General features: G+C 42.7%; 2 protein-coding genes across 5 annotated transcripts; both read right to left on the bottom strand.

Moving 5' to 3' along the window:
• Nucleotides 1–215: 215 nt before the first annotated feature.
• On the bottom strand, nt 216–1,871 carry LOC110845642 (RNA-binding protein 47). The gene is made up of 5 exons (XM_022092100.2): nt 1,335–1,871; nt 1,187–1,265; nt 880–1,086; nt 604–787; nt 216–518 (listed from the first exon to the last, which is right to left on the bottom strand). The coding sequence occupies exons 1-5, from the start codon at nt 1,569–1,571 to the stop codon at nt 419–421; spliced, it is 807 nt and encodes a 268-aa protein (XP_021947792.2). The 5' UTR covers nt 1,572–1,871; the 3' UTR covers nt 216–418.
• Nucleotides 1,872–1,998: 127 nt separating this feature from the next.
• On the bottom strand, nt 1,999–11,571 carry LOC110862790 (sodium- and chloride-dependent GABA transporter 1). 4 transcript variants are annotated; one of them, XM_035853980.1, is made up of 12 exons: nt 11,222–11,571; nt 7,133–7,407; nt 7,023–7,062; nt 6,814–6,945; nt 6,621–6,722; nt 6,112–6,292; nt 5,659–6,030; nt 5,201–5,325; nt 4,845–5,089; nt 4,382–4,585; nt 4,147–4,314; nt 1,999–3,986 (listed from the first exon to the last, which is right to left on the bottom strand). In XM_035853980.1, exons 2-12 carry the CDS (start codon nt 7,379–7,381, stop codon nt 3,897–3,899), a joined length of 1,908 nt encoding a protein of 635 aa, XP_035709873.1. In that variant the 5' UTR covers nt 7,382–7,407; nt 11,222–11,571; the 3' UTR covers nt 1,999–3,896. The 4 variants fall into 4 exon arrangements, with proteins under 4 accessions (XP_035709873.1, XP_021967692.1, XP_035709875.1 ...); XM_022112000.2 differs by lacking the exon at nt 11,222–11,571 and adding an exon at nt 10,395–10,683; XM_035853982.1 differs by lacking the exon at nt 11,222–11,571 and adding an exon at nt 8,585–9,309.
• Between the last annotated feature and the right edge of the window lie 6,844 nt (nt 11,572–18,415).

Genomic DNA, 18,415 nt, shown 5'->3' with positions numbered 1-18,415 from the left:
GAATGATTATGAAACCAAAATACATCTACCATAAAATCGTCCTTGCTAAATAAATAATCGACTCATAAGTTTAGGTGTGAAGGGGGTTGATAAGTAGGTGAAATTATACTCCTTATTGATCACATTTTAATTACGATGAAAATAAAACCAACAAAGTCGCCATACGATTAACAAGGAAATAATTTATTTTAAGTATGTTAGTCAAAAGTCGTGTCAATTCACAATGATACAATCAAATACAACAAATAATTAAAGTCAAGTTCATTCAACAATCAATCATAACAGGAAAAAGTTGATCCAACAATCAATCATAACAGGAAAAAAGTTCATCGTAAAATGCTATCTAAAAAACATGAAATGCGATACATGTTACAGATTACGGTCCGTCAGGCTTAATAAACTGAAGAAATTCATAGCTCTAAACATTGGAAATTTTCGGCGCCCACTCCACAAAGCAGCGATGGCCCCACAGCGTCACCTCTCTGGACAGAAATAACTTCCGAGCGTTCGACGCAGCGCTGTTCAAGAAAAATGCAAATTAATTACCAATTATGAACTAATGTAAATGAGTCTAAAATATGTAAATATCTATAAATGTGTGACCTGTGAGTCGCATAATCGATCAGACCGCATCGATTTTTATTCTGACTAAAAATGGTCACACTTGTCACGCCGTTGGAAATTCGGAATATTTCGCTCCTGATTTCCTCGTCAGTCCTAAACTTTGGGAAGTCAGTGACCCACAAGGTGCTGTTATCCAGAGACATCACGACTTTAATTTTCCACCCTACACACAAATTCAGATAATGAACAGTTACTCGAAGTTACTAAAATATTAGTTATACAAAATTTGGAAATGTACTCCTATTGAAAAAATACCTTTCTTAACTTCCTTCCTATTCAACTCAAGAATTGCTTGGGAGGCATGTTCCTTCTCGAAAAAGCGAACGAAGCAGAAGCCTCGCGTACTCCCACTGAAGTTGACCATCATTCTGACCTGGTAAATCGGCCCAATCGTCTTGAACAGGTCGAAGATGTCAAATTCCGTCCAGTCTTGAGGAACGTTGGGAATAAATACCTCACTTCCTGTTATCACAGACAAATTAAGCACACTTTTTTAAGAAAATGCTATACATCGGCAGTAACTTGAAAAAAATGCATAATAATAGTTTTTTATAGGACTCACCCTGTTCTGGTTTGCGACCGCTTTCCACTGGGGGACCATACAAACGTTGCCCATTGTGCTGACACCACTCCATCTTCGGCTGCTCAAGAAATAAAGATTTTTAGCAAACTAACTTAGTTAACGAGTTGTGATTTAAAGATTTTCGTACACCAGAATTGTTGGCAAAGAGCACGACGTGTAAAAGGGAAGAAACTGGACGATTTTTGGCGAGGTGTGTTTGCGACGACGGCAAGAAACAGAGTGAAATGATCCAGCCAGCTTTGCTTCTTGAGGATTTGGAGATGAGGGAAGCGAGTCGCTTATCAGCAGCGTGGCGTCTCTGCATTCCAGCGGATACGTGAGAAGGAGCAGGTGACGCTTTCCGATAAGAAGGCAAAATCCGCATTTGGAATTATTTGACTCAGTTCGATTCTAATATTTTATAACAAGAGTATTTTTTTTAATCTTCAGACTTATGTAAATTTGTAATAGTAGAGTCGATTAGAGTTTCTCATTTATGGCATTATTTCACACTTAATTATTTTAATGTGTATGACTTTTTTGGAGAAAGATTTGCAAAAGTATGCATACCATGGAATACACGACCAAAGTTTCTAGAAATCTGATACAGTTTTTAATTTCTTAATAAGAATTGTCAATATTTCCGTAAAAAAAAATGCAAAGTAGGACTTTATGCATTTCATTTAGTAAAATCTCCACCTTATCCAGTGACCATGTCACAAACTTCTCGTATGATATCCATATGATCTTATCGTAGATAACCATTACCACCAGCCACAATGACATATTTATCACGTAAATACTCCACCACGTAAAAAGAAAGTTTGTCGATTTTATTAGAAATAAAAACCACCGTGTTACAGAATAAATTCAAAAAGCAGCACTCGCAACAAAACAAATACACCAAATCATCGCCATCATAATAATCATACTAAATCATCATGGATAAATTTGAGCCCTAAAAATAGAAACAATTAAAATCTATTAAATACAACATCACTTAAACACCTTCTGAAAATGAATCATTATACACATTTCATTTAACTAGTTAATACAAATTAGCTAATAATATTTAACTTGTAATTAAGCATGAATAATAATATTAAAAAATCAGAGAAGTAATAATAACAGAAATATTTGATAACAACGATGAGACCAGATTAAACATAAACAACGAAGGTTTTTCAGACACAACCGGAAATGAGTCACTAAGATTTCTAAATTATCTGCAGAGAGAGAGAGAGAGAGAGATAGGAAATTTATTAGCTGGTTAAGGGAAATAATTAGTTAATTAGCATAATTTGTAAACCTATGAACTAACTGGCCAATTAATTAACTTCGACTACCTCTCACTACACAACTTTCACATTCATTTCATCCATCCATACCACATTTTTAGTAAGTAATCACGATTAGCTTTGAAATTCTGTACGCTAAATATTGAGATAGTTACAGACGTAATATTTAATACCTTAATGATAATAATGTTGGTAGTATATTCTTATAAAACTAGTCAATTCTGAGTAAGGATATGGTTAGCTTACAAATATGAGACAAGAATAGTTTTATAGTTAGCGATATTTTTATGTAGAGTTAAAATAAAAGCCACAAGTTTAAGTAACTCAAAATTTGCACGTGAAGTAAAGTAAATAATTTTGGGGAAGTGGAATAACAAGAAAACAGATATTTTTAACGAGGTGAAGAAAAATGTAGGAGAAATTAGATTGTAGGTTGAGAGAAAAAAGATATGAAAGGAGGCAAGATGAGACAAAAAGAGAGTAAACTGTTAGTAGTAGAAATTGACGTAGAGACATGAAAAATATGAAATTAGTTGGAAGAAAAACTCGAGAATTATGTAGAACAGAGTAAAAAAAGTGAAACGTTTACAGGATAAAAAGAACAAGACAAGTATACGAAGAAGAGAGAGAAGGGTTACGAAAAATGAAATAATTTCAGAAACGAGACAGAATTACAAGGGGCAGAAAACTAGATCATTTATCTAAAAATTTCAGAATCTTACATATGTAAACGAGACAGAATTAGAAGACCAGAATTAGCGAAAAATAGATCACGACTAAGATTTACCTGTACAATTGCGTCACAATATCGTCACCAAAATGATGATGAGATGGAGGCAATAAAAACTGGAAGAGTTTCGGATTGTCGTTCGCACTTGACTTTGTGCCACTTACAACGTATTTTAAAAGCTACTTATTTTTATACACGGCTAGCCAAGAAGAAGAAGAAGAAGAATACGACGTGAAAGATTGGCAAAGTCAGAGAAAAGTGGAAAAGTGAGACTAGAAAGAAGGGAAAAGGTGAGATGAGACAGACGGGGCAAGATGACACTTGGCGAGTAAGAGCTACCTTATCTAATTATTAAGAACATGTATATTTCACAAATGGTCACAATTTAATTAACTACTTATTCACGCACACGGTCACATTCAACTGTCGGCTATTCCCTAAATATTTCTTCTAAATATGTATTTAATAATTGTCGTCGTCTCTTAGGTTAAAAATGCAGCTGTAAATATTTATAAGCTAAATATGACCTACACGACCTAGATGATGACCTGGATGATACTCCTAGCAGTAAACTAATGAACAACTCATAATAATATCGATACTTGTAATAACTTGTATAGTAGTACACACATTAATAGAAAAAGATATAGGGAGGGACGCATAATTTGCATGTTTAAGGAAATTAAAGTGTCGTAATATCCGATGTCAGGGCGGTTCCGGGTCCTCTAATGTCCTCCAAATTGATTTGTGGTCTTACTAACAGATTGAATTTCTAAAAAGCAAAAATCATTCAACAAATTAATTTATGAAACTAACATTTGCAAACTTTGTAAACTTGGTAAAAAACTTCATCAGATGCATCAATAAATCCACGTGTTATAGAAAAAAAATCGTCCAAAAATTTACACTCTTGGCGTGAAAGTGCCACTCACCGTTTGGAAATCGCCCGGAGTTCTGCGCCATATCCAAATCGCATAGGCAGGAATACAGATCATCGTCGTCATTGCGGAGAACCATCCGAACAAATGGGCCGGCCATGGGTATCGGTAATCCAAGTATTTGATCTCAGACCATTGGATTATGTTGAAGAGAAAGACGCCCTGTTCAAAAAGGTGGAAAAAAGCAAGTGAAAATAAAATCCCCCCAGAACTTAAATTTTCTCCTTACAAAACAGATCGCCGGAGTGGACACGACCCAGCAAAACTTCCACCATGCGAACGGATAGTATCCAATCATGTCTCGGATCGCTTCGTAGAATCGATTCACGCCAAACGCCCAAGAGAATGCGATACATTCGAAAAATATGACCCACAAGAGCACCAGCCCACTCACCGCGTAGGAGTCGATCAGTTGAAACACGTACATTCCGCCCTGGATAAGCACACCATGAGTAGAGGCAGATCATCATTTTGGGGAAAATATGGAAATCTTAGTTACGCCAAAAAGACGCTTTTATGCCGTGATTAGCTCAGATTTCCATACCTTCAAGCATAAAATCTCTTAAGGGCCGTGCTTAAAGGGTGTAATCGCTCATTATTAAGGTCGTGTCAAAGGTTAACATTGCGACCCTGCCCGAGATTCCCCCTTATGCACGACCCTTCATGCATGAATAAAGTGGTCAGTTCGATACCCTCGTCACACACGCGAGCCCGATCAAGTATGAGAAGGTGCACACAACGGCGATAAAGATTTCCTTGCGAGGTCGCAGGTAGCGCGGCCACTCGTCCACCATCGCAGTGATGAAGCCCTCGAGGGTGCAAAACTGCGAGTCTAATCCGATCAAGAGCAGCATAAAGAAGAAGAGACAGGACCAAAAACTGGGCCACGGGAGTTCCAGCACGGCCGACGGATACACCAAAAATGCAAGGCCGGGACCTTCCGGAAAGAATAATTGAGTCAATTCGAACCTATCTTTCTAGCGATGATGAAATGGACTCGGTAATTGAGCCTCGGATATGACGGATGAGGAGTAGAATTTTGACATACCTGACGCTGCCACCTCGGCCACCGGCTTGTTTTGTGTGTGCGCCATGAATCCAACCACCGAGAAGATAACGAACCCCGCAAAGAACGACGTCGACGAGTTGACACAACACACAATCAATGCATCCCTGGAGAGAGAAAGTAAATTAATGCGATAAGAAGGAAACCAATGCATCAATCATGTTTCTATTCTTGGTGAAAATGACTGAGTGGGTGGGGAAGAAAGTGAAATCTCATTCATGAGACGCGAATGACGTTGAGAATTTATCCAAAACCAAAGAATTACATTTCCGGGGAAGAAAAGGAGGCTTCTCGCTCATCCATTTTGTCACCCATTTAATTACCAAGATAAAAATGAACTGCATTTCGTACTAAATTACGAGGTGCAGACCACGCCATGGGGAAAATTTGACCCACAGTGGAAACTATTTTTGATCATGACAGGAAATTGGACAACTCACTTGTACACGTTGTTATTGTACTTGTTGTAGGACCCGAGCGCAATGAGAGTTCCAAGTCCGAGCCCGTACGAGAAGAAGATCTGTGTCACGGCGTCGACCCAGACTTGGGAGTCGCCCAGTTTGGAGAGGTCGGGCATGAGGTAGAACTTGATGCCGAGGAAGGCGCCGGGCAGTGTGATGCCTCGAATGAGGAGGATCGTGAGGAGGACGTAGGGGAACAGGGCCGTGAAGTAGACCACCTTTCCCGTCCACTTGACACCTTTCCAGATACAAAAGTACACCATGATCCAGACGATGAGCAGCGTTCCGGCCAGCTCCCAACGCACCTCGCCCAAGTCGTCGATCCCCGAAGAGATGTCGAGCACTCGGCGGCTAGGAAATTTTTCCGGTAATTAGTTAATTAGTTGTATGCTGGTCAAAGTTGACCAAAAAATCCCGGATAAGCCGACTCACTTCCAGAATTCCTTGACCGGGTCGGAAAAGTTTTTGATGGGGAGGGTTTGTCCCGCAACCGTGCAGAAGGTCGTGTTTATCCCATTTTCGAACCTGCTCCGACAAAAGTCCTCCCGTTTAAAGTTCTGACCCAGACAGAGGTTCGTGTTCCATGAGTTTCCACAGTCTCTCCAGGGCAGAGCTGAATTGGTCAGAATATTTAAATGGCGACATGTTAACTTGTACCTAATCTTTTAAGAGGATTAGTTTTTGTGATTTAAGAAAAAACCTCCCTCACTCAAATCATGACACAAAAAAGTAAATGGGGCGCAAATTCGGCTAAATTGAATGGCAAATAAATGTATAATCCTATCCCGTTAATTTGAAACTAACAAATCTTAACAGAAACAGAAGTGAGTTCTTAAATGTGCAACTTTTGGTATGTCAACTCGTCCATTTTGTAATCTTTTCTCCACGTGAAAGAGTGTGTCACACTGTTAAATAGCGACTTAAATGTTTAAATGACTCACTTGTACTGAACGACATGAAGAAATAGAAGATCGCCCAGGCAAGGACGACGATGTAGTACACGTTCATCCAGCAGGACATGACCGCAGCGGCATAGCCCACACCTGTCCAGAGAGAAAGTCTTCTTCTTAATCCGCTTATTCATTATTTCAAGTGGCTCGAATAATACTTATGTCCGTCTGTCTGATCAAGTACCTTTGAAAATTGGAGTGATTTTCCATACACCAAGCCCGCCAATGGTTAAGAATTGTCCTACCGCTAGCTCCATGAAGAACATCGGGATCCCGGCCATGATCACCGTTAGGATATACGGCACCAAGAATGCACCTGGTCAAAAACACGGGGAATCAATCTCACCTGGCCAAAAATTGTCACTTATTTATCATGCACTCCATTCTCCTTACCACCCCCGTTCTTATAACATAGGTAAGGAAATCGCCAGACCTGCGGGGAGAAAGAAAAAAAAATGAAAAAAAAATAATTCAAAATTTCCATGATTTTTTTAAAAAATTACATTGCCGAGACCAATGGCGAGTCCGACGGTGGACATGATGAAGTCAAGTTTGGAAGACCAGCTTCCCCGGAGGGGGACGTCGTCATCCTTATCGCCCGAAGCCACCTTGCCACCCCCACTGCCCGCCTCCTCGTTAAGTTGGGCTGCAATCGCGTTGCTCATCTTGGGCGATGAGGAGTCATTCCCACCACCAAATTGGTTCATTTCCATTGTAAATCCTTTTGCTTCCCCCGACAGCTTCTCGCTCATCTCACAACCACCACGGCAGCAGACAGCTAGGTAACAACACCCAAGGCGAGAGTGGTTATCAGAGCAAAGATAAGGTTATAAAGAGAGTCGAATAAATAAATGTATAAATAAATAAATCCTTCAATTTCCGGAGAGACGTCCGCTTTTGCTTATCACACTTGATGAATGTCAATCGCACTCAAACGACGTCTCACCTCGAGATCAGCTTCACCTCACCGACACAACCGCACGTCTGAACGATTCCAACCTTGGGCAGTATCAGAGAAATGGGTAGAAAGTGGTGGAAATTTAAAAAAAGAAGAAAATCACGGCTTTTCTCCCCCCACAAAATTTATGCTTATCAGTAAATTTCCACCCTGGCTTGCTTATCAGAACACACGAACCACACCCAAGCAGAGTTAATTATACAACCTCCTACGGAACAATTAGTTGGTCCGTCTTTATGTGAGTGAGTCCAGCGGAGGATGGTTTTTCAAAGTGGAACTCGCCCAAGACATGGGGTCGGACGTACTGGTGGTGGTGAAGAGAGTCAGTCGTTGGTTATTGGGACGACGAGGAGGGACCACTTGACCACTTGGAGGACAATTCGCTTCTCCCGTACGATCCCGTATGTGGTGGACCTTCTCTATCAACCATGACTGACTTAAATTGCGGAAGTGTCAATTATCCCCCTCGTTCGTTTCCCACTAGTAAAATGATGACTCTCTTGCAGATACGTATGTGTCCACCCTTTCATCACCCACGCCACTAACTCACTCGCCACCACCACCACCAGCCAAAACACTACACTCTCCAAATAACCAATGTATAGCTGGTAGTAAATTAATAGCTGGTGGAATTACGAGCCATTCTTTTCCAGAGAGAGAGAGAGAGCAACCCCCAGCAAGAAAAAAAAGTTTTGATGCGATTAAAATCTAGAAAAAAATAGCACGAGGTGGAAAATACTCGGATTATTTCTTATCTTCAACGTTGCCAACTAACTACACTTGTCCCGTGGACGAGGACAAGGTCACCCAATCCGTCTACCCAGGCAGACTTTGAGAAAGCAGTGATGAACGAGTACATAGCAGTCAATTGGACTCGTATCACATAAATATTCGGCTAAAAATTCATTACTGAGATTGATTCTACATTCGTATGTACGAACATTTATATGTATGATCGTGGAGCAAAATAAATAAGAGAAAAAAATTAGGCAGAAACCTGCAAACTGTCGGCTCGTCAAGTGCACGAGTGTCAAATGTAGTTGGATAAGGCAAGTCTGCACTGCTAATCTTTTCACGAGGAGAAGAATGTGTGTGGATGTGTGTTTACGGGATGAATTAATAATAAAAATAATGATAATCTTTTCAACTGCCTCGGCTCAAGTTTCGTAAATAAATTCCATTTTCTCTCCTCATTCGCATATTCACGAACGGAGAGTGATTTTTCAGACGTCTCCAGTAACACGGAACGACGTAGTATTTTACATATGTCATTATTATCATGTCAAGATTGAGCAGTATTGACATCTGCAGTCTATCCAGTTTCATAATTATGCAAATTATTATCATGTCAAGTTACTGTAATTGGAGCATGAATGAGAGAGAGACATATGTTAAGAATATTCCGTTTTTTGGACTTTTTTTCTATTCTCAGCAGCCTCCTCATCTTCCGAATAATAAGTACGATTTGCCCAACTATGAAATAATGGATGCCTCCACCACGACGGCTTTGAGGGGATCATTGACATATTCCCACCACTGACTTGACTTGACTACATCCTCATTAGGAGGACTTGGATTTTGCACATGTATCATCTCATCAAAGCTCATCATCTATCCAGCCATCCAGCCAGCCAGCCAGCCAGCCAGCCAGTCAGCCACCCATACAGAATGCTGGACTGGACTCATTGATTATTTTTATGATTCCGTACTCATTACATGTCTCAAACAAACTGTAACGTTGATACTTTCATAATTCGTCCACCCCGTTTAATGCGATCTCACTCACCCACTCAGCCATTATTACGTAACGCAACAACACAACTATTTAGCCAACCTGAACAATTGTTCCGACGGAACGTTATCCTCACCTAAATCTAAATGTGTCCTGATTTGATCTGACACCACACCATCATCCTGATTGTAATTGTTTCAGGTTCCTGTCTGCTGTGCGAGAGGAGGGGAGTTCTGGATGCATATTTAGACTGGTCAAGAAGAGGGGAAATATTTCCCAGCATTCTTTTTTTTGTTTGGTATTCCTTGAAAAAAAAAGTAGGAGCAAGAAATGGTATTTGCTAGTAGTGAGCCGAGCCAACGTCAGCGTCCAGCCATGGTCGTCGTATGTGGTGGCGAATCGTAAAGTGGATGGATGGATGGACTGACTGACTGGAGAGATCATTGTCAGACAGGAAGCTATCGCTTTAAATGTACACTTGCATAATTATGTATGTTCGTACGTGAATGTGGAATAGGCGAATGAGAAGCTATGTAAATGACTCCTATGTTTCCAGCCTTATTGTTCAAATATAAAGCTAAGCTTGTCTCGAAAAATGAGCTATTTATTATGTAATGCATGAAAAAATAATACTTTATGAAAAGAAAAAGATGTTTCCCAATATGAAAGACTTATGAAAATTTTGCCATAAATTTTGAACCAAAAATAAACGATAATTTGACCTGTTTTATCGTCTCACTAAATCCGCTGGACCTTTTTCCCGTTTCAAATTGGAATTTTTGTAATCCCCGTCGCGAGATTTCTTAACAAATAATTTCAGACACTCCACGACCATCACCACCACCACGCACACTTGATATCTTGATACATATTTATCCCAAAACTAGTGTCACAACTTTCACTCCTTTGCTTTCTTCTCGTCCCCAACCGCAGTGGTTACAATATACTCGAGAAAAATCGTCGCAACTTTCCCCGTTTTTTCCGAGGTGTGTGTACATTTACTTGTGTGTGGGGCGTCGTGGATGTAGCTGATCTCTCAGGGGGACGTAGCAGCTTATCTCGGGGGTAGAATTACCTTATGGAAACTGCAATGCTGTCGAAAAGGGTGTCGAAAAATAGTCACGACTTTGGCGTCTCCACTCAGTCACCAGTGCACTTTGACTAATCCGTCGAGCTGGGCGAGCGAGATGAAACAAATAGATCCGGAACGAACGGATGCTCAACAAGTACGTGGGATAGGGAGGCAAGATATCATGTTGAATGTGTGCCTATGGCCTGCCCACCACTTTTTCCATGCCATTTAAATCCCTCAATTTTTACAATGAGACGACGACTTGGACGGACAGACCCACCGCTGTTTTTTACATTCATGACATTTTAGCCTTGCTGATTGTGCGGTCAATTTTTCCCCTTTTCTCCTCCTCGTTGTTCGTGGACAATGAAATGGATGGGTTTGGAAACAGGATAGCACTTTACTTTACTTTGCCCACTCACTCACTCACTTTCCGATCTGGTCAGAACTCTGCTCGTCTGATTGTGATGGCGATGATGATGATGTAATCGCCTGTCCAGAAGCCATATGCACATCTATATGTTGGCTATATTCACTTACGCCATGCTCCGCTAATTCATAGATACGATTCAAATTAAGGATGCAGAGGGAGGGAAGGAAGGGCACGTATGTACTAAAATACATATGTATTTCTGGATTAAGTTCTCACACACACACAATTAATTACCACGCCACGCCACACCACACCACCAATCAACAAGTAAAAATAAATATGTACATACCGAGTAAAATAGTGAGGAGAGAAAATGTGTACAAACAGTGGCGAAAATACGTGTCACATTTAGTATAAAATTTTCACCTTGCCCCAATTAATACTGAAAGGTACTTACGTGAGACACCTTGAGGAGGAAAGTACGAGGCAAGTTGAGACGATTTTTATCCTCTGCTTGCTTGAGAAAGTGATTTCTTGTCCTCACTTGATTATTTCACTGTAAATAAAATGGTACAAAAATTGTTACCGAGTGTTGATTGGCCACCTTTTGTAACGATTACAATTCTCATTAATCACTGCACAGTGAGAAACTGACTTGTCGTACCAAGTGTCAAGTTTATTAACAATTATTGTTACAAACCAGGCACAGTTGTGTTACCAGATTAATTTACAGTGCACTTTCACCACTGAACTGATAAACACAGAGTACACCCAATTACTCTGCCAAACTGTCGTCATCTCACTGCGTCTGGTCTCATGGTGTCTGGCCGGTTTTGTTGGTCAGGGAAAAAAGATATATAAATAATTCCATTGTGAAATCCATCGTCATTCTTCTCACTTGCAAAACCTCCTCAGGATCCACTTTATCCAGCTATTCTTCTTCTTCTTGCTTGCCACACGGTATGCAAAAATTTTTAGCAGCAGCAACACATTTAGCGACGACCCAGCCCAATTGGCACCCCTAACCCACCACCCATTGTTCCCAAAACATGTGTAGAATTGTAAGAATCCGCCATAAATCTTGGCTTCAATTACTACTCAATAAACCAGTCTGACATACAATTCATGGGCGAGGAGGGTGGAGGAACTTCTTGCAGCATACGTAAAAATGATGGTCAAAATTGATTGATTTTTTTTCTTTGGAGGAGAAAAAAGTTTCACGTTGAAAAAAACGCTTCGTTTTTACGATGAAGCAGTCGCATGCGTGTGTGTACATAAGTAATTGATGACAGTTTAGGATTAAAGATGATGATCATACATGTCGCGTAGGGAGGGATGGGTCGTGCATTTTCGGGAAAAGCAGTGTTTCGGGTGCAAGTAACCACTTGCAAGAATAAAGTGGTTTCTTGCAACTATATATTTGACCTGCAAGGCGCAAGAAACTACGCCCCGTCGCTATACATCGCGCTGCGCGTGGCTTAATGGCACATGTTGTGGTAAATAATGAACAACGATACAACACGACGGTTGCCAATCGACTGATAATTTATTGTCAACATGCAACATGATTATATAGACATCATGAGTAATAGAATATGTATTAATAAATGTATGAAACTGTTCCTCACGACACTTTCCAAAGTGTCTGACCTAAATAGAAAGGAAGTGCTAAATCCTTCTCCCAAGAATGGGAATGCTAAGAATGAGCTGACACTGTACAAAGGTCCAATAAAGTCGGTGCCATAAACATCCGTTATGAAAGGCTACTTGAAATAGCTAACCTAAATACCTAATATTAGATCATTTTATCCAACACTCTCCCTCATTCGCATTATTGGGAGTCCTCATCTTCTTCAATCTCTTGATTCCTCAGTGGCTTTGGTTTTGTTACCACTTTCACCTTTATCTTCCGGTGGTCCAAGTAGCACTTGGTGAGGATGCACGCCAGGACTATGATGACCACGAGCAGGGTTATGATCAATCCAATCTCCATATGCCAGGTTTCCGAATGGGTCCACGTCTCTCCCTTGCTGAAGACAAAGTGGTTGTTGACCATCGGGTCTTTCATCAGTTCCTGGTAGTCCACGCGCGGCTTGAGATAAGCATTTGTCCTCATCGTGAAGAGTGGGTCTGGGCTGTCCTGGTGTTCGATGTGCACGATGGATCCCGTAAACTCCTGGTTGTTGATCCGAAATCGAGCTCCAATGGGCAGGATGAAGACCTCCTTGGGACACTCTTGCGATAAGTTGTCAATTGTAATGTTGCATCCAAAGCAGTACACATGTAGGGACCCGTGATGTGGCTTGACTTGTATGAAGTCTTCTGCATCTTTCTCTCCTCTCCCTTGACAGTGTTTCACAGAGAAATAGGAATTTTCACTCTTGTTCTTGAATCCCTTCAGGCAGTCTTGCGAGGAGGAAAGAACCAGGTCGTACATGCGGGATGTCTTCAAATTCAGGGCGACTGGACATCCTTCCTTCTTGGAGAGAATAGCATTCTCTGGTCCGTTGTAGGTGATTCTGCATGTCTGGTTCCAGGTTTGTAGCATCAAGTCAAATGCGTCAGCTTCAACCAATTGCAGCGCCTTGTTGACCTTTGGCATGTCCATTTGAATGTACAGGTCTTTCATGTCTTCCCCGAAATAGCATCTCTTTCCTGTTGCGAGTGAAAGTGGACACTCATCTTCTCCGCATGGAAGAGTTATGTTGAAATAGTCCATCATCCCGTTTAGGATTTTCTTATTATTCCAGGCCCGGGTTGCTTCTTTAATAACCTGTTTCCCCATCATCAGCTTCGTAGTTATGTAGGAAATGGTAAAGTAAGTGTTGGGGCCCTTCTCTGTTATTTCGTTCAAATTCTTGTCTAGGACTTCGTGGTCCTTAACCAAAATGTTGAAATCAGTTCGCAATTTTTGCAAGGCAATTTCAGTGAAATTCATCTGCTCCTCCAATTGATTAATGGATTTTTCTTGGAGACTTGAAATTTCTTCCAGATCTGAAATTCTTGCTGCATTGTTTGCTGCCAGCACCACTCCCCCAATGCCAAGTCCAGTCACCACCACAGCGCCAAGAGCAATCAGGGCCACCAGGATGAATCTCTTCGGTCTGTGCTTGCTCATACTGAAGTTATGGAAAGAAGGACACATCTGCTTCATTTCATGGATGAAATAAGTCTCGTACATCTCGTTGCATATTTTCTTTGCAGTCTCCAGTTGTCCTTTCGGTACGATTTCTTCAGTGAGCAGGGTGCATGGGCTGATTAATTTTATCCTTAGGTAGACCGTCTCATATCCAGAAATTACAGGAACAGGGCTTCCTCTCCAGAGAATGGGTTGGGAGTTTTGGACATTCACTCCCTGTGTTACTCCCAAGAGACACATCATCATTGCCCAGGTCCAGAAGAGACTGCCCCCACCTCCCCTTGGTTTTCGGTTGACGGGTTTCAGGCCAATCTTCTCCACCATGTCAGCATGTTTGGACTTTCCCAATGGTTTGGTGAGAATATCCGCCTTCTGGTCTTGTGTGGGAGTGTAGACCACTTCAACTTTCTTTTCTTCCGCCAATTGCCTCGTGTAGTGGTATTTAACATCCACATGCTTTGTTCTTTTATGAAATTCGGGATTGTCCACAAGCCGAATTGCGCTGGTATTGTCCACCATTATTGTTGTTGGCTCCTCTTGTTCTCTTCCAATTTCCTCTGCAAATTTTCGCAACCAGGCGACTTCCTTCGCTCCGGCGCACAGAGCGGTGTATTCCGCCTCTGTGGAGGAAAGGGTGACCACATCTTGCTTTTGGGAACACCAAGTGATAAGCGAGTCGTTCACGAACGTTGCAAACCCAGTGGTGGACTTCCTGTCATTCTTGTCCCCGGCAAAGTCAGAGTCGGTGTAGGCACTGATTACGAACTCAGAATTGCATTCGTATTGAATCCCCAGAGTGCCGGTCCTTCTCAGGTACAGGAGGACATCTTGAGCTGCATCCCAGTGGGTCTTGTCATAGCATGTGTTAAATTGCGATAGCTTCGTCACAGCATACGCGATGTCTGGTCGGGTTACACGGGCCAGGAAGAGAAGTGAGCCGATCAGTTCCTGATATGGGTATGCAGTGTCACAATTTTCAGCTTTCACCAAATCCAAATTCTGCTTCATTGGGACGGACGCAGTCCTGCGCTCGGTTATGTCGTACTTTTCCAGTAGAGCCTCAGTGTACTGGTGTTGGGCTAGTGTCATCGTCCCACCCTCAATGGTGATTTCAATTCCGACGAACACCTCCAAATCTTTTCGTGTGATCTCGAACGCCTTTTTCATGGCGTCCACAACAAACGCAATTGCTAGCTCGCTCTTTGATGTCACAATTCCATCGTCCACGTACAGAACGACGATAACTATGAATCCAAAAATGACACCGATGAACACGCAAGGGTCGCTGTGTGTAGGAAACAACCCAATGCTTTTCAGGAAATCTGAGAAGGTCCTATTCCAGCATCGTGAGCTTTGCTTCAATCCATACAGGCTCTTGAGAAGTAGACACACCAGATCATCCCCGTCTATTTCGAATCCCTCTGGCTGCGACATGAAAATCTCTTCATCAAGGACGCCATTTAAGTACGCTGTCTTCACGTCGAATTGTTTGTATTTCCACCCATCTGCTGCTGTGAAAGCCAGAATGAAACGGATGGATTCAAAACGAGTCACCGTTGAGAAAGTTTCCTGGTAGTCAACCCCAAACTGCTGTCGGTATCCGCGCACGACGAGACGAGCCTTGAATCGTTCAATCTCGCCATTCATATTTTTCTTGATACTGAAGACCCACTTTGGTTCCAGAACTTTGGCGTGACGAGGTCTCGGTACGTATTTCCAAGTACGATTCCCCTCCAGGCTGCGCATCTCCGTTTTCATCGCTTCCATCCATTTTTCTCCCTCAGGCTGAGAAATAGCATCTTCATAATTCCTTGGAATTGTAGGAGATGAAGCCACGAACGATTGGTACTTTTTAGGAGGTTTGATCATGTCCTTTGACCTCAGTTTCCTGGAGGGGATCTCAATCTTCTTCTTGTCTGGGTCGTACTCATAGTTCCCCTCTGGAGTTTCGACCAGAATTGTCGTCTCCCCCTCATCATCTGCATCCATGAAAACCTCTTCCTCATCTGGTTTTGTGGTATGAGATGAAGTGGACTGGGATGATGCATCATGAATCTTCTCTTGCTGCTCCTCCTGCTGTTGCTGCTGCTCATTTTCATGTTTCGCATCATCCTCCTCTACCTCGTAACTGGTTCGGACTCCTCCGTCCTCAAGGAAGGATACATTCCTGGCTGGAACAACTTTCCTTTTCTCCGGAATGTAGACTTTAAATTTGCGTCCGAAGGTCCCATACCCCACTAGCTTGCCTATTCTTGCCTTCGGATCCGACGGGTCTCTGTCCTCCTCCGGAATTTGGGCGTAAGCTGTGCATCCAAATGTACGGACATGGCTCAGGTCTGGAGGCCACCCAAAAACTTGCTCAAAGGGTGTGCAGTTGGGTGAGTTCCGGTTTGGGAGACGGTTGAGTATGTACACGGCGAACCCCACGGCTTCCTCCCACATGCCCGGAGACTGTCCTGCCTTTATGATCATCGTTTTGCTTGCTTCCTTCACGGTCCTCATGTCCCGTTCAATTAGCCCATTGGTCTCGGGACAGCGAGGTGCGGATGTTTGATGCAGGATTCCTTGGTCACGGAAATAATCTTGCAATTCTCTGCACATAAATTCTCCCCCATTGTCGGATTTGAAAATCTTAATGTTCTTGCTGGTCTGGTTTTTGAACATTTTCAAAAAGTTGATGATGTTGGCAGCAGCATCACTCTTCTTTTTCAAGAAACACACCTGCCGGAAACCGGTCTTCTCATCCTTGAGGAGAAGAAAGTAATTTGACCCCTGTAGAGACGTGGTGGAGTCCTTGCCCGACAGATCGGCGTGGATAACATCCCCCGGCTGCAGGTTCTTATTCTTCTCCCTCTCTGGAAAAGGCTGTCGTGTCTCTTTCCCCAGATGACAATCCGAGCAGTGAAAGTCCGACGCAAGATCTTCCATCTTGATCCCCTCAACTGCCCCAACTTTCACTGCATTTTTGATGTAGCCCATATTGACATGGGCCAATCGCTCATGCCACAATTTCGTCTTGTTGATGGTGGCTGAGTATGCAGAGTTTTTCGGGACGCGGAAACCCATTACATAATTTCCATTTAGCCACCAAGCTTGAGGTCCTTGTTGCCCCTTGAAATAGTAAGTGGTCTTCCCGTTTTCTTTCACGATTTTGAACCCCTTCTGGTCCATGATCCCCTCGCTAAAGAGGTTCACGGCACCAGGAATATAGTGGGCGTTGTGGATAGATATGGGATACCACTCCCCCTGCACCCAAGCTTCCACTTGTACGGTCCCCTTCCCCAGTGCCCGGATGGAGGAGTTGTCCGTGATGCTGACAGGAATGGGATTCTTGAACTCTTTGTAGTCCGTCAGCCAATCCTTTCTTCCAGTGATATGGAACGAGGCCCCGCTGTCACTAATCCATCGGGTGCTCCCCTCTTCCATCTCATGCCCCCCCAGGAACGCTTGGCAATCCCCAGGACCCTCATTCTGCTTTTTGTTGTTTTTACGGTTCTGCTTGCGGTTGGAGTTGTTGTTATTGTTGTTGTTGTTGCACTTAGCCTCATCACCCTCTTCCCTTTTGGGTTTACGGCATTCCCTCGCCCAATGTCCCTCTATACCGCAGTTCCGGCACGCCCCTTCTCGTTTCTTCTTCTGGGGTTGCTGCTGTTGTTGCTGCTGGTTGGATTTTCCTTTTTGGAATTTTTTGTTACCATTTTGGGCGTTGAAGGCGATGTTGAACTGCTGCTGCTCCTCCCCGCCTTCACCGTTGGCCTTAAATGACAGTTCCTCATTTTTGATTCTTGCAATGAGATTTGCCATGGTCTGACTTGCGGCGTCAACGCTGCCCCAGGCCCTTTTAAACGCGTGAAACTTCGACTCGGGAAGAGACGATACAGCCTTGATGACCAATGCTTGTGCAGTCACCGGATTCCCCATCTCTTTAAGAGCTCTCGCCAGCTCCTCCAGTTCACCGCAGGCTTCCACCGCAGACCGATCTTCAGAAATCTTAAAATTGTAGAACCTGGTGAGCGTCCGCTGCACGTTCAGAATGCTTGCATCGGAATTTACTTCCGCAATCTTTTCCCAGGTAGTTTTTGCTGAGTCGCATGCATAGATATGCGCCATCTGACCTTGCTCAAGTAGCTGAACAATGAGCGAGCGAGCTCCCACGTCGTTCTCGTCCCACTTGTCCACGTCTGTTTGGTTGCTCCCATCGGTCTTGAGGGTTGGCTTCTTCTTCGTACCATCTATGTACCCCCAAACGCCCCCAGCCTGCAACGCCAAGGTGACCTGTAGCTTCCAAGGCTGGTAGTTATCCCCGTTCAACTTGGGAATATGAGACGTCTCAACTTTCTTCATGATGATGACTCTCTTCCACGCTACCACTCGAATCTTGATTACGTATCTAGTTACACACCACTGCTGCAACTTCACACTGTGTAAACTACTGTGTACTGTGTAAACTGTGTAAGTATGGAGCTGTGTAATTTGACGATTATTATTTCCCTACTCGAAGTAAGAATAAAC

This window comes from Folsomia candida, unplaced genomic scaffold (assembly GCF_002217175.1).
Source record: "Folsomia candida strain VU population unplaced genomic scaffold, ASM221717v1 Fcan01_Sc001, whole genome shotgun sequence".
NCBI classification, from domain to species: domain Eukaryota; kingdom Metazoa; phylum Arthropoda; class Collembola; order Entomobryomorpha; family Isotomidae; genus Folsomia; species Folsomia candida.
Note: the sequence above shows the minus strand (reverse complement) of the source record. Positions and strands in the feature narration are given on the sequence as shown.